The sequence below is a fragment of the Lipophrys pholis genome (assembly GCF_963383615.2).
Source record: "Lipophrys pholis genome assembly, chromosome: 14".
Taxonomy (NCBI): Eukaryota; Metazoa; Chordata; class Actinopteri; order Blenniiformes; family Blenniidae; genus Lipophrys; species Lipophrys pholis.
Genome location: NC_137633.1, coordinates 19,194,102 through 19,207,513, shown reverse-complemented (window position 1 = coordinate 19,207,513; position 13,412 = coordinate 19,194,102). Strand labels below are relative to the sequence as shown.

Genomic DNA, 13,412 nt, shown 5'->3' with positions numbered 1-13,412 from the left:
CCTCATTCATGCCACAGATGTTTCCTCACCAGGAGGTAGCGCGTTTTGGACAGAGAGATGAGCTCCTGGTCCCCCGGGGTGCACATGTTGAGGCCAATCGGCAGCATCTTTTTCAGTGCGGCGACGATCAGCGACGTCTGGATGGAGTAGAACTCGCCGCGCCTTTTTTTGTGTTTCCTCTCCTGGTCTTGTCCTCCAGACTGAAAGTTCATACATGTCAGACAACACACACTGGCAACAAAAACCAAAACAAGTTTAGCCAATAAAAATGTTTTGTTTTTTTTTAAGTTTGCTGGGAGGAATTTTGGGCCAAATCAAAGCTGTGAGGCAGAGGTTTTCAAAGTGTGGACAGACGAGCATCATTTGCTCCAATCCGAACTCTCACATGGCAAGTGTCTGGTTGAATGTCGGGACGTCCTCATAAGTTATCCATTTGTTAATCCTTCCTGTCTCTGGCCAGATAAAATTACCTGTGTGAGGTCAACACATTTACTCCAGGGAGTTGGAACAACCCAGCCGGGTTTCCCAGATGCTGCCCGGTCATGGGAATTCGGCAACTGGATCACAAGTTGGCATTGATTGTATCAGATAGTATTCGAAACTAATACTTGCATACTTAATTCGTGAAAATTAAACGGCTGACAAAAAAAACAACTTTAAAAACAATTATGCATTTAATCATGATTAACTTTAAACTCAAACATAACATTTAGATTTAAATCAGGATTTGTTTGGTTTCTCTCTATAAAAAGCACCTAGAAATATGACTGTGTTGTATTTGTTGCTACATAAATAAAGTTGAATTGAATTGAAACGTTCTTCAGTGCACCTGAAAACGTTCCTTTCAGTTCCTAGCAAGCCGAACATACTGTAACAACCCCTATAATCTGCACTGTGTATATTATCTATAAAGAAATCTGTATTGGATGTTATTCCCATTGCCTCTACAGGGACAAAAAGTGAAGCTGGAGAACGTGCGAGGACAGGCAGTTTAAGGACGTTTGCAAGTGATAACACAAAACGTCCGTTGTGCTTTGGCTGTCCATTTACATGACAACAGTGCTTATGGCAAAGTATTTTTTGGAAAATGGCTGTCAAGGTCAAACATTTCGAAAGTGCTACGACTGAATAAAGGGGAAAATGCTATGTCAAAATTATGCTTTTTTATGATAGAATAGTCAATATAATTTTCTTTACTAAGGAAAACGATAAAAATCCCTGCAAGGAAAAGGCGTCCCCTGACCCACAGATATTCCCAGATTTCTGGTGCCACCCAGCGGAGAGCTGCCCCACACTTTACAAACCCCTGCCATGGAGTATTTTGTCTGTCTTGTGTTGTGTTTGAACAAAAGCCAGAGGCAACTAAGGCGCCTCTTTGTCAGCTTTGGCAAAATCTGCGAGTGCGAGTGAAGCATTCAGCATCGAGTCTCACACCTCAGCTTGAAAAACAGACTGCTGCTGTTAGAGCTGCAAGATGCAACCAGAAAACCGAAGCTGCTGGTTTCAAGGAAGCGCCAATCTTCACATTAATGCACTTTACATTTACACCGACACACATATATAAACACACACACACACACAGACAGCCTGGTTACGCCATAAATACCACAACACACAAACAGCTTGAGGTAAATATTGGCTCAACACATACCAGAATATCACAATCCATCAACTGCAAACACACCGCTGACATGTGATCACATGATTTACTACAGGAGGGGTCTGGACTTCAATTACTCCAGATGAAACGTGTTCGACCCACAAGGCAATGAGGAACGACCAAAAGGGGTTCATGTCACGCATGGTGATGAATGAAAGCCACAAATAATCAGGTAACATGATATGTAACTACACTAGAGCACAGCGGCACAAGCTATCGGCTTTTCTGCTCGGCGACCGGAGCACAGAAGCCAATCAGCTGGCAGGTGAACGGCTCATGCACTGCATCACTCTACCTTCTCCTTAAAGGACTGTGTGAGACAGAAAGACAGAGAGACAGGCAGAAAGAGAAAGGTAGATAGAGGGAAAGGATGAGAGGGCCATTAATGGAGGCGCACGGTCCTCAGGTGGACGTGCACTGCAATGAAAACCATTAGTTTGCCTTTAAACAGCTAAACCAGGCAGAAAAGAAAAGAAAAGACTGAAGAGAGCTGAAACCATGGAGGGAAATCTGCCTGCTGAGGGATGAGAAGTTAGTCTCTCTGATCGGCCAGAACAGGCATGCATGTGTAATAATGCGCACAGTATACACACACACATAACCTGAAGCGGTTAAATTTGTGTTTTAATAATAAACTCCCTTTAAACAGGAGGGCTTATATACAAAGGCTTGTTTTGTCACAGGTGTGTATCTATGCCCACTTTTTACATGTTAACATAGAAGCACATGTCCACAAATACTGATTGCTAACATGGCAGAGTCAATGTTAACATGTGACGTCCTACTGGTGCTCAATATGTTATTATGTGTCTTTTTAACAGTGGTTCCCAACCTTTGTTTCCCTCAGATGGCCTGGAGGTTAAGCCTCTGACACACTCACTGTGAAGCTGTTGCCATATTCCACAGGTCTGCTCTTGAATCAAGACGGATTAATCTACATCACCATAAGTTTATCAGGTCTGTCCACATGATGTCTTCCATGAGTGAAACCGGTCATTTTTGAAACAGACTCTCCTGGAATGAATCTGAAAATGCATTATTCACATGTAGTGACCCTGCTACTGAGTTAGTTCTGGCTTTCACAACAAATGTTCCCATCCTCTTGTGAAGTTTTAAAATCCAGTTCTTCTTCATCATCAGTCCAAGTAAATGGCTCTTTTCCTGCTTGTACCCTTTTAACTGAAACTTATTGTGGGTTTACATGTGCATGCTTTATGTCTTTTAATATAGTGGGTTTCTGTGTGCCACTGACAATGCAACTTTTTGAAAATGGCTCCACCTTCTGCTCAACATTGCCGTGTAAACGCAAACATTTCTCTTAAAACGAAAGAGCAAAACCAATTCATTTAAACTTTTTGCATTGCTGTGTAAACAGGGCCTCAGTGTTTTCAGTCTGATAATCAGTTTCTTTGATATGTATTATTTTAATTTGGACCTGGACTAAGTTGGGAACCAGTGTCTTAGAAACAAAGACAAAGTAAGCTTGTGTCTTGCAATCATGGTTCAGGGGTTCAGGGAAAAGTGTGTCTGCTGCCGTGGAAAATAAAAGTGATGGAACGGACACACAGGTGTCGTCTGTAAAACTTACCTTTGCCATCTTTGTTTTACTGTCTCCCGTTAAAAAGGAGAGGTTGTTGATTTCGTTCTGAACTACAAAGTTCTGCTCTTCTCTTTTGAAATTCTGAAATCAAAAAAAAAAGTGAATTAAATCCGGCAAACAGAGCTACGGGAGGCGGCTGTCCGTGCTTTTATTTACATGCGACTTGCACCAGAGGATGAATATCTCCGCGACCATTCGGAAGAGCTCATTGGAGTCGGAGTCTGGTTCTTTCAGCCACCTGGACCTGCGGCGGGAGAGAGATTAATGCGTCCTCTCTGCCTGTTCTGCAGACACTAACAGTTTCCCCGTCTCCCTCTAAACTCTCCTCTAATACAGCTCCATCAGTGACGGCGCGGCGGGCACACCTGTTGTTGTCCACATAGCGGATAAGCATGGGGTAAAAGGCGTACAGGTCCCTGCAGAGAACGGCAAACTCGTCCAGGATGAGCAGCTCGGCCTCCTGGGTGTCTCCTTTATTGTCTGCTTTAAGAAGCTCCTCCTCAGCCACGACCTTCACCGTCTTTTTCTTCAGCTTCTCCAGGGTGGGGAGGAAGTGGCTCTTCAGCAGGTCTGCACGAGCTTTGCTGATGATCGGTTGCACATAAACTGAAGACAGACCGAGAAAGAGGTTCTCTTAATATTACAATCGGTCATTTGTATTAACCTTTAGAAAATCAACCCACTAATGGGTCCAATCTGGTCAGTAGGATGACCTTGCAAATAGTCAAATGAAAAATAACTAAAAACCTTCTCCACTTGGGATTACGCTGTTTTAAAAACACCGAGATGCAGAAGTCCATAGTCACATTGCCGGTGGGTGACAGATTAGTGGTGCACAATAACATACGGTGATTGTGAATCTGTGAAAACAACTTGCACTGAGTAAATTGTGCATTTACAGTTGCAAAAAAAATTGAAAGAGCAAATTTTAATGGAAGTTGAGGACATTTCACTGTCCCTGCAGGAAGTTTATTGAAAATACACTTAAGGTGTTTCGAATTTGGACAATTTTTTTTTTAGAATTTGTCTGTGCTTTAAATTGAGGTCTCTATTCAAAGCAGGGGAAAGAAAAACAAACTCACCCTGACAACATGACTTTGAGGCTAATGTTTACTATCTTTCACAGCAGCATCCTCGACATCGCAGCTCAGGTCTCAGTGTTGTGTTGTGTCCACTACTCTTGAGAAATGTGTTTAAAAAAAAAAATCTTTAGAATTTGCTCGCTGGCTTGGCGAGCTGGATTTGTGCCTGTTGTGAGCAGGTTTTGGCCCACGGACCTTATATTTGACACTCCTGATTTAAAGGAACAGTATGTAAACTTCAGTCAATGTTTTCGAGTTTTCAGCAGTTGGCTGATAGTGGCCGCAATTAATTTTATTGTTTATCCAATTTCCTGTTCTTATTTATGTCTGTTTATGGACTGACTGCAGGGAGATTGACTCACAACACCATCTTGTAGTAAAAAAGTGGTACTAACTGAGCTGCAACTGGCTGGTTAGCTTTAATACTCTCCTGGAAACATTGTTATGATTCATGTTAGTTTGCTTCAGGAGATTTTAGACATGTGAGTTCAACTTTGCCTTTATTGGTCCCCGAAGTAACCGAGTTTTACGCTCCTGCACGAAGCTCTTAATACCCACCAGCTATCCTCTTCATCCAGGAGGCCTCGTCGATGCCCAGATTGTTGTTGAGGATCTTCAGGATGTTTCCCAGAATGAGGCTGAGGTGCTCCGACGTGACCGTGGTGCAGCAGGTAATCCCGCCGCTGGCGGGCTGGTTTTCGGGACCCCTCTCCCACCAGTAGGACAGATAGTTACACAACATGGGCAGCACCACCTCGATCACGTGAGGCATCTCGGTGTATCGCGCTCCGGACTCGGCCATGTCGTTGATGTCCTTCATCAGGCCGTCCAGTCGGGGCATCCCGGGACACATCTCCTCCACCAAGTCCTGTATTCCTAAGACTGAAACAGGAAAGAGGTGTGATATATGATCCTGATCAGGAATAAATGTTGGTGTGCAGGAGACTCACCGGCACGCTCTCTGGCACTCTTGGTATTGAAGACGGAGCAGGGGTTGTACATGTTGAGCAGCGGCTCCAGGAAGGCAACAGGGATGGCTCCAGCCAGAGTTGCCAGACACTGACCGAGAGCAGGAAGCTGCCTGAGAGACAAATCTAATGTTACGCTGTTTCTTCACTGAACTAGATCATTCTATTGAAACTTAGAATACCTTTCTACATAGATGTTCTTCCCAGTGCCCAGTGCATAGAGGCTCGTGAGGATTCGGTAACAGGACACCTGCACATCATCCACTTGGAAAACAACATTTAAATGAAGCAGAAATTAGAGATCATCATGTATTTATCTTTCTGATGATCAGATTTACCCACAGGTATAACTCTCTGCAGATTTCACTCTGCGTTTACAGTTACTGACATTTCATTACAGTCCTGTGCTTTTCCCACTAAAATCCTCCGTGTGACTGACGCAAATCCCATTTGCACCATGATTAGGCCTGATTTTCAGAGGCAGGGATTTCTCCCCACAAAACTGACTGTTGCAAATTGTCTGACCTTTGTAAATCCGGTGGAATACATGATTAACCCCTGTTAACATCTCTCCTGCCATTATATCCTCAATCCTCCATGACGAGCATAACCAATGCGGAGAAGACACACAAACCGCCCGGCCGAACCAGCATGTGTCGGGCAGAATGAGTCGAATTTACTCCAACACTGTGATTGCAAAGAAGCTGGACTGATACACATACAACAGCGACATGAGCATTATGTGTGCTACAAACTGCGTTTTAGATTTTAGAATCTAAACCACCAAATATGCATATGTCCTGGTCAAATAGTGAGGAAACAGGCAAACTGAGCTCTGGTTTGAGTTTAGTCTTTTTTAATTGCTTGTCAACACATCCATTATACGTCCTTACCTTTGCTCATCATATATATATGATAGAATAGAATATATTATTTCTATTTGACTTCAAGAAGAGAGAATGAAAAAACTGTAGCTCATATATTTCATGTGTTCTTGGCGAAGCAAAATCACATTCTCTCCACTAAAAAGCATCAAAAAAATACTCAACCTAAATCGACCCTCTTACCGTGCCTCCTATGCCTCCTTGTCACTGGTTCACATTATAAATAACTCCCTCCCCCCAAACAATCTGAGGTCTCAAAGCTTCTAATCATGTGTTACTGTAAAGTAGAGTGTCTCAGACTCGTTTGATGCTTCCCCCGCTGTCAGGACTCACAGAGCAGGTCGACTCCAAAGTGGTGCTGAGTGATGTGTTCAAACAGAGCCGTGAGGATGGGGAGCAGTGCCACGGTGGTGTAGTTGATATTCTGCGACACTCCTTTCATCTGCGAGCGCGAGTGAGTGAACTTCCCCAGCTTCAGGTTCTCGAACGTCTTCTCCAGGTCCTCCGCCGCGTTCTCGAAGAACGTCCTCAGGCCCACCCTCACCGTCTCCGAGCCCGACTTCATCACTGTCCTGTTGGAGCCAAACGAGAGCGTGATGGACGAGGAGATATATGCAAGGGCAGGGCTATAATAAAACCGCTGGACACCCTCTTGGTATGCAAAGGACGGCGCTGTTTACTCACAGCAGGACACGCTCACACATGCCATTACTTCTCTCTCGGTCTGTGACGGACTTACTCATGAATTATGAGACACGAGTATCGACCTGACCACCCTCAGGATGAAAAATAAATGATTTATTTAATGAATTAGAAGATTATTTAAATCCAAGGTGAGCTTGCCTGTGCTGGGAAAGAAAAAAAAAAAAAAAAAAAGAAAAAGCTCCATGTGACACTCTGAAATAGCATTAATATGATTAGTCTGTCCATTTTCAGCATTTCACAGTTCATAACATTTGTAAATGAATTACCCATTGTAAAGCCCTGATGTGTCCCAGAAGGAAGGAGAAGTGAAAGACGGTCTTTGGGTTTTTCAGCACAAAACAAGACACAATAACGCGGAGCCAATTTAGCCCGATTATGTGTGAGCTGCATTAACAAACAGTACATTGTCTCTGAAGAACACTGGGAGCCCTGGGCAACATGTGCCGCATGAAATTTCTGCTGCGTATTTAAATGCCAGCTCCACGCTAATGCCACCGCCTCCCGTAAGACGCCAGAATTAATACTGTCTCAAAGAAAAACGTTCCTGTTAAATAAGCTCCTCTTGAGGTTCCCGCAAAGGTTAGATTTGCTTTCTGTGGAAAAATTGCAGATATCTCTCTAACCAGCACATGCTTAGGCAGCATGATCATGCAGCTGAGGGCTGGTCCAAACTCCTTTTTTCTGCCTGTGTCGGGTCTCACCTGGTGTCCAGAGTGTGTGCCAGGATGTGCAGACAGCTGACCATGGTGGTGGAGTCGCTGCCTGCAAAACACCACAAACATTACAACATCAACTATCAAGGTTAATATGTCTCAAGAGTATATTGATTTATAAGGTCAGCGAATGGAGGTCCAGGGTACAAGGTGTTCCCCTTTTTATGCCTTTCTTCATGGCTTCGTTTTAATGTATTTCATAATCTTAATCACTTAAGATTCCTAATCGCCTTCCGTTAATGTAGTTCCTCCATTTCTTTGCAAAGCACTGTGAATTGTCTTGTGTCTGAATGGTGCTATGTAAATACATTTGCCTTTCCTTGCCCTGCAATACATTTTTATACCACCAGATGGTACGTTGAGTCACTCAAAGAAGCAGCAGGATGAGAAGGATCAACAAAGACTGAAGCTCTTTGCCACAAGGTGATACAGTCTACCTGTTAGGGAGGTTTTTGATTTTTAACCAACCACAAATTGCAGTTTAACCTAAAATAAGTGTGAATGTGAACTCTGTTATCTGGTGTAAAATACTTTTTCTTTGATGAAGCATTGGACCAGATTCAAGCCCAGATTGCATCAAAAGCTTTTGCTGCTTTCCTCTTAATCTGGACTATAGTTACTCACCAGCACCACCAAATGTACAATAACGGCATGACTAAATATATTAGTCAGCGTCCCTTTAAATATACAATAGTTGAATTCGTACAAGTCTGGAAACTTGAAATTCAAAATCGATAAATGACTAATCAGCTATTTAATACTGTGGGTTTCAGCATTTTAGCATTCTTGGAATCAACCCTCTCTTCCACAACCTTCTCAGCCTTTTCTTATTGAAATGTCAACCGGTTCTTTTCAGAGCCAACTTTCAGGTTTAACTGATAAATATTACAGTAGGTTACACTTTAAAACAAATGTTTAATCTGCTGATAATATAATCCTGCTACGACTCATTCAGCTTACCAAACAGTGAAATCCTATGTCTGACAAGAGCTGCCAGTTTACAAAACAGGCTGGAGGCAGGAAACAGGAAAGAAAAGAGAAAACGCAGAGTGAGTGACTGGTTCGAGTATCAGTGATTAAGAGTGTAAAAGGCAGAAGATATTAAAAAGGAGATTGCAGCCAAAGACGTGCTGCTTTCAGTGTGTGACAACTGACTTTGTGACCATTTCCTTCTCCTTGTTGGAGGCGTAGCCGCTGCTGCTGAGGTTCTTGTTGGGGGAGGAGAGGAAGTAGAGCGTGTGGTTCTTGAAGTACTGATCGATGAGCGGGAGAAGAACCTGGCAGAGACACAGAATCACGTTAATGCAAGCATCGGTGGGACGAGCTCGGCCCCAGCCTTCGTCCAACTTTCTTACTTTGGCAAAAAACTTGATTTCTTGCTCGTGAGGTGACCTGTCGGTTTTCCCACTGGCAGCCATGGCCTCTGGACAGAGAATATATGCACGTTTAATGAGAAAGAGCAAATCTCTTGGCGTTATTACCGGTCTAATATTAGCATACCTAAGTGGGCAATGAATTCCTGCGCAGAGTCAACGTACTTGAGCAGCTTCTTCAGGAATTTATAGGCAAACCTTTTCTCCATGGAGGAGGAATCCTGCTCCAAGTCCTTCAGACCTCTGCAACGTAACAGGAAACGTTGTTTTCAATTACTCCACCCTTTGATGGATGACTCCACTGTTAAGTTATGATGCGGCGCAAAGACCCCAACACGACGTCGGTGAGTGACGACCTTGTGATGCTGTAGCCGTTGATCTGCAGGAAGCGGAAAAGGTCCTGGGCCTTTTCTCGATCTCGGGCTTTCTCCTTCGCTGTCAGCGTGTCGTAGGGCACCAGTAGAGGGTGTGTCCCTCCGCCTGAGGACACAAACACAAGCCCGGGTTCAGACGTGATTAGCGACGTGTCACCGCTGCATGGAGTGAAAAGCTTACTTTAGCGACTGACAGACACACACATGCAAACACCTAACGGGGTCAATTATTCACGGTAGCAGTTATAGGTGTGAGAAAACAGCCTCATTAGTTGTTTAATATCATAAGCTGACTTGCTTTGTCCTCTTACACCTCTTGGAAAAAGAAACGTGTGTGAGCACAGAGAAATTATGTACTTTTGTTTTGTTTCTCAGTCTTGTATGTAATTATGTGGTTCAGGGGACTGTAATCTTTAGGACCAAAACAGTTGTTTTTTGCAATTTTCCACACAATAAAATGTGTCTGGCGCTGCAAAACATGCTAATGATCTGACATGAAGAAAGAAAAACTTGAGTATAATAATTACAATTAACACTTTCTTTTTCTTTTCTTCTTTTTGCTTCTTTAGCTAATTTTAGCGCTTATTTTGTCTTTTTTTCATGGATTTTTGTCTATTTTTGCCTTTTTGCTTTTTTTTTTGTGGTTTGAACAATTTTAGCTATATTAATAATCCTAAACCAAAACCACATCCTTAAAAACACACGAGCCAGTTTGGTGTGATGCGTTTCACGCTGCAAAAAAAGTTGAACATGTTTTCGGGCCCCACAAAAAGAGGAAAAAACCCCCCGTAAAAACACAGATTCACAATGGGATATTTTCATTTTTGAGATGTATTCATTTCTTTCTTTCAGTTTAACACATCCGTTTGTGCCGCATGCATTTTCTGATTGAGTTCATTACGGAATCACCTCGGCTCCCAAGGTCACTTTTCTTCTTCTTGGCCCAGATGTTATGGTAATTTTCCGCCACCACCTCCACCATCCCCTTGGATCAAAGACAATGAAGATGACAAGCTCAGCATCGCGCCCACATTTACTCATCAGGCATTCGGCAAACATCGCTTTTGATCTTGCATTCAGTCTGAGAGATTGTGCGATATGAAGTACAACAAAAACAAACGTGGGGTCACTCACCTGCAATTCTCTGGATAGAATCACGCTGCTCATGTCTATCGGGCTGGGATTGAAGCCATTGGCCTGAAAACAGATGCACATATAAAGTATGCGCTGCTCGCCGTGAATCCGCGCTCCGATGGAACAATGATGCCGCTATAATTGCATCTGTTCAAGGGTTATTCAGTCTTTTGGACTGGAGGGAGATTAGTAACAAAGCAGCTTGTGCGCTCAGTAAATAAGAGTCTGATCTGTCTTCACCACAAACAGGATGAGAGCCTCAGACACTCATTCCCACACTTAAAACAGACACAATATTATAAAAGGAAGAAGAAGTGGAAAACATTATCTAGAATATTAGAAAATCCAGTTATAAATAGTTTCTCATGTTAGAAAGACTTGAACTGATTTTTTTCCCACTATTGTGTCTGTATGAGTTGATATGTGTATAAACATGATCATTCTGAAAAATGATCTCAAGATGAAGCTAATGTAATGAAAAATGTGATGAAAAAACTGTTTATTAATAAGTGAGAGAGAGGGAGGAAAACCTGTTACTTTGTCACAAAGAGCAAAATTATTCTGTTATATTAAGCAATAGTAGGATAAAATTGGATAAAAAGAAACGAGATATACATAATATAAACATACCTTTAAAAGGATTTTCTTTTTGTGTCATTTACAAGTCACTATTGAGTAAACCCACACCCACAACAAATTACCATGCAATCATTATATAAATATATTATATATATATATATATATATATATATATATATATATATATATATATATATAAAAGTAGATTTGTTTTATGCAGCTGAACTGAATATAATGCCATGCCATGCAATCAGATAAGGTTATAAAATATCTACAAATTAAATTGTAGATTTACTTTAAGCGCAGGCGACACATATACGTTCCAATCTGACCTTGAGTCTGCTGGAACAACCTTTATTTACAAATTTATATATATATATATATATATATATAAATATATCGGTTTCCTTTATTTTGGTAACTAAATCAATCAAACTGTTTGATTTATTTAATTCATATCAAGAGGGAATCTATCTAAGTTCTGTGTTATCTCTGCTACACTGCAATCCCTGGAAAAAAAGTTTTTTAAAAAAAAGATCACATTCATTTATTTATTGGTTAAATACAGAAATATTTTATTTAAATTTTTGGCGAAAAATCACATAATTTCTAATATATTCAAAGTCATCTAGCAGCCAGACTGAATGTTCTGTTTGACCAGTTAGAGCCGCCGAGGCTGTATGTTTAACACGTTGACTCGTGTATGAAATCCGAAAAGAAACTCTTTTTGGTGTTTCCAACTTTCTTTTTGAGATTCCACTCTGTGCCGTACCTGCGAGGTCTGAGAGATCTTCCTCATCTTCTCACTGTCCCTCTGCTGAGACATGCTCTCTCCGTCCTTGGTCCGGTCGACACTCCAGCCCATCGTCAGCATGCTCTTCAAGGACTCTCTGATCGGCCATCTGTAGATCTCCTTCTCCTGGACGACGAAGAACAAGGTACTGATGTTTGGGACTCGGCGTTAAAATGCATTACAGTTAGAGGAGCAACATACAGCCTTCGGTCAACTGGGTCGAAACGATAGCAACCTGTTGTAATAACTAATAAATAACATCTCCAAAGTTTGAACATGCTTTCTGCAGATAAGAAAACATTCATGTCATTTAATTTTAATATGAGCAACAAGTGATTTCTTAGTTGATTTTGTATTCAATGTGCACAGCCAATTAGTTTAATGGTTGTACATTAAAGTTTTTAATATTTTCTAAATATAGACATCATATATATGTAACCTAAAACACTGAGATTCAAAATAGTGTTTTCTTAAGTGAATAACATTCATTCTACTTGTGCATTTTAGACAGTTCTTTTTTTTTTTTGCTGTGATTTCTTAGCCATACTGGGAAATAAATTTGTTTCTCAAGTTGATTTCTTCTTTCAGCGTTAAATCATCTTTCTTCTGGATGTAATTTACACACACCTTCAACCAGGGGGGTCAAATATAACACACATGGGCCAAAATGTGCCTGCAAGAGGCTGCAATCAAATGAACCCACCAAGCAAAATTTAAAAAATTTGATTTCTTTTTTCAAAGCTCAAAGCTCAGCTGAGATATCAGTGATGCTGCCATGAAAGTTATCAAACCATGCTGTCAGGGTGAATTTGTAAAAACCTGCCAAAGCAACCGCATGAAGTTTTTTGGACATTTCACTGTATTTTGCCTTAATAAAATTAACTTTATGTTGAGATTGCAGTCATTTTTGTTACTATTGGTTCAGGTGTGGGAACAATATCGACTTTTTCCCCAAACATAAAGTCTGCAGTATCACAGCAAAGAAAAAGTTTCAAGTTGAAATTTAAAGATTGTTATGGCGTTACGTATTTTACCCGTCCGGGAAACTCAAGATGCCTTAAATGAATATTTCTTCACCACGTCCCTTTGCGTTATGCCACAGACTGGACTATCTGACAGACCAACATTAACGTCACTGACACTTTTGGTTCAGCAGATCTCTCCAATATATACATTTATGTATATATATATGACATTTAACCTACCTTTTCTGTCAGGCCTTTATAGGTCCTGAGCTGTGGGTGAGTCTTTGCCTTCTCATCCACACAGTCTCCGTATTTCCAGCCCAGCAGCACCTGAGGACACCAGGAGAATGAAAGTGATCCTCACTGCTTCTTCCTCAGCATCAGATTTACAACTTGAAAGACTTTCTCAGAGAAGTACACCTTAAAGAGGGATGGTATGTTCAGCTCTTGCTGGTCTCAGCTTGTTCAACTCTTTGACAGATGCGACAATGCAAACTAAATGGGGCATCGCCTAAAGGGGGCACTGATGCCAATGAACTATTCTTTGCACTATGTCTTCAAGGTGAGACATTTTTAGTGTCT

At 41.6% G+C, this 13,412-nt stretch overlaps 1 protein-coding gene across 1 annotated transcript in view; it reads right to left on the bottom strand.

Moving 5' to 3' along the window:
• Nucleotides 1-13,412, bottom strand: part of LOC308120227 (ryanodine receptor 3) — a 153,843-nt gene that overhangs the window by 25,634 nt on the left and 114,797 nt on the right. The window contains exons 52-69 of the mRNA XM_080480701.1: nucleotides 13,071-13,160; nucleotides 11,845-11,991; nucleotides 10,494-10,556; nucleotides 10,269-10,344; nucleotides 9,342-9,465; nucleotides 9,113-9,228; nucleotides 8,968-9,035; nucleotides 8,768-8,889; nucleotides 8,573-8,622; nucleotides 7,601-7,661; nucleotides 6,528-6,766; nucleotides 5,493-5,574; nucleotides 5,293-5,423; nucleotides 4,901-5,224; nucleotides 3,626-3,866; nucleotides 3,417-3,504; nucleotides 3,249-3,341; nucleotides 30-200 (exon numbers count right to left, since the gene is read on the bottom strand). Coding sequence (XP_080336827.1) covers nucleotides 30-200; nucleotides 3,249-3,341; nucleotides 3,417-3,504; nucleotides 3,626-3,866; nucleotides 4,901-5,224; nucleotides 5,293-5,423; nucleotides 5,493-5,574; nucleotides 6,528-6,766; nucleotides 7,601-7,661; nucleotides 8,573-8,622; nucleotides 8,768-8,889; nucleotides 8,968-9,035; nucleotides 9,113-9,228; nucleotides 9,342-9,465; nucleotides 10,269-10,344; nucleotides 10,494-10,556; nucleotides 11,845-11,991; nucleotides 13,071-13,160 — 2,286 coding nt within the window. The remainder of the gene's footprint in view (nucleotides 1-29; nucleotides 201-3,248; nucleotides 3,342-3,416; nucleotides 3,505-3,625; nucleotides 3,867-4,900; nucleotides 5,225-5,292; nucleotides 5,424-5,492; nucleotides 5,575-6,527; nucleotides 6,767-7,600; nucleotides 7,662-8,572; nucleotides 8,623-8,767; nucleotides 8,890-8,967; nucleotides 9,036-9,112; nucleotides 9,229-9,341; nucleotides 9,466-10,268; nucleotides 10,345-10,493; nucleotides 10,557-11,844; nucleotides 11,992-13,070; nucleotides 13,161-13,412) is intronic.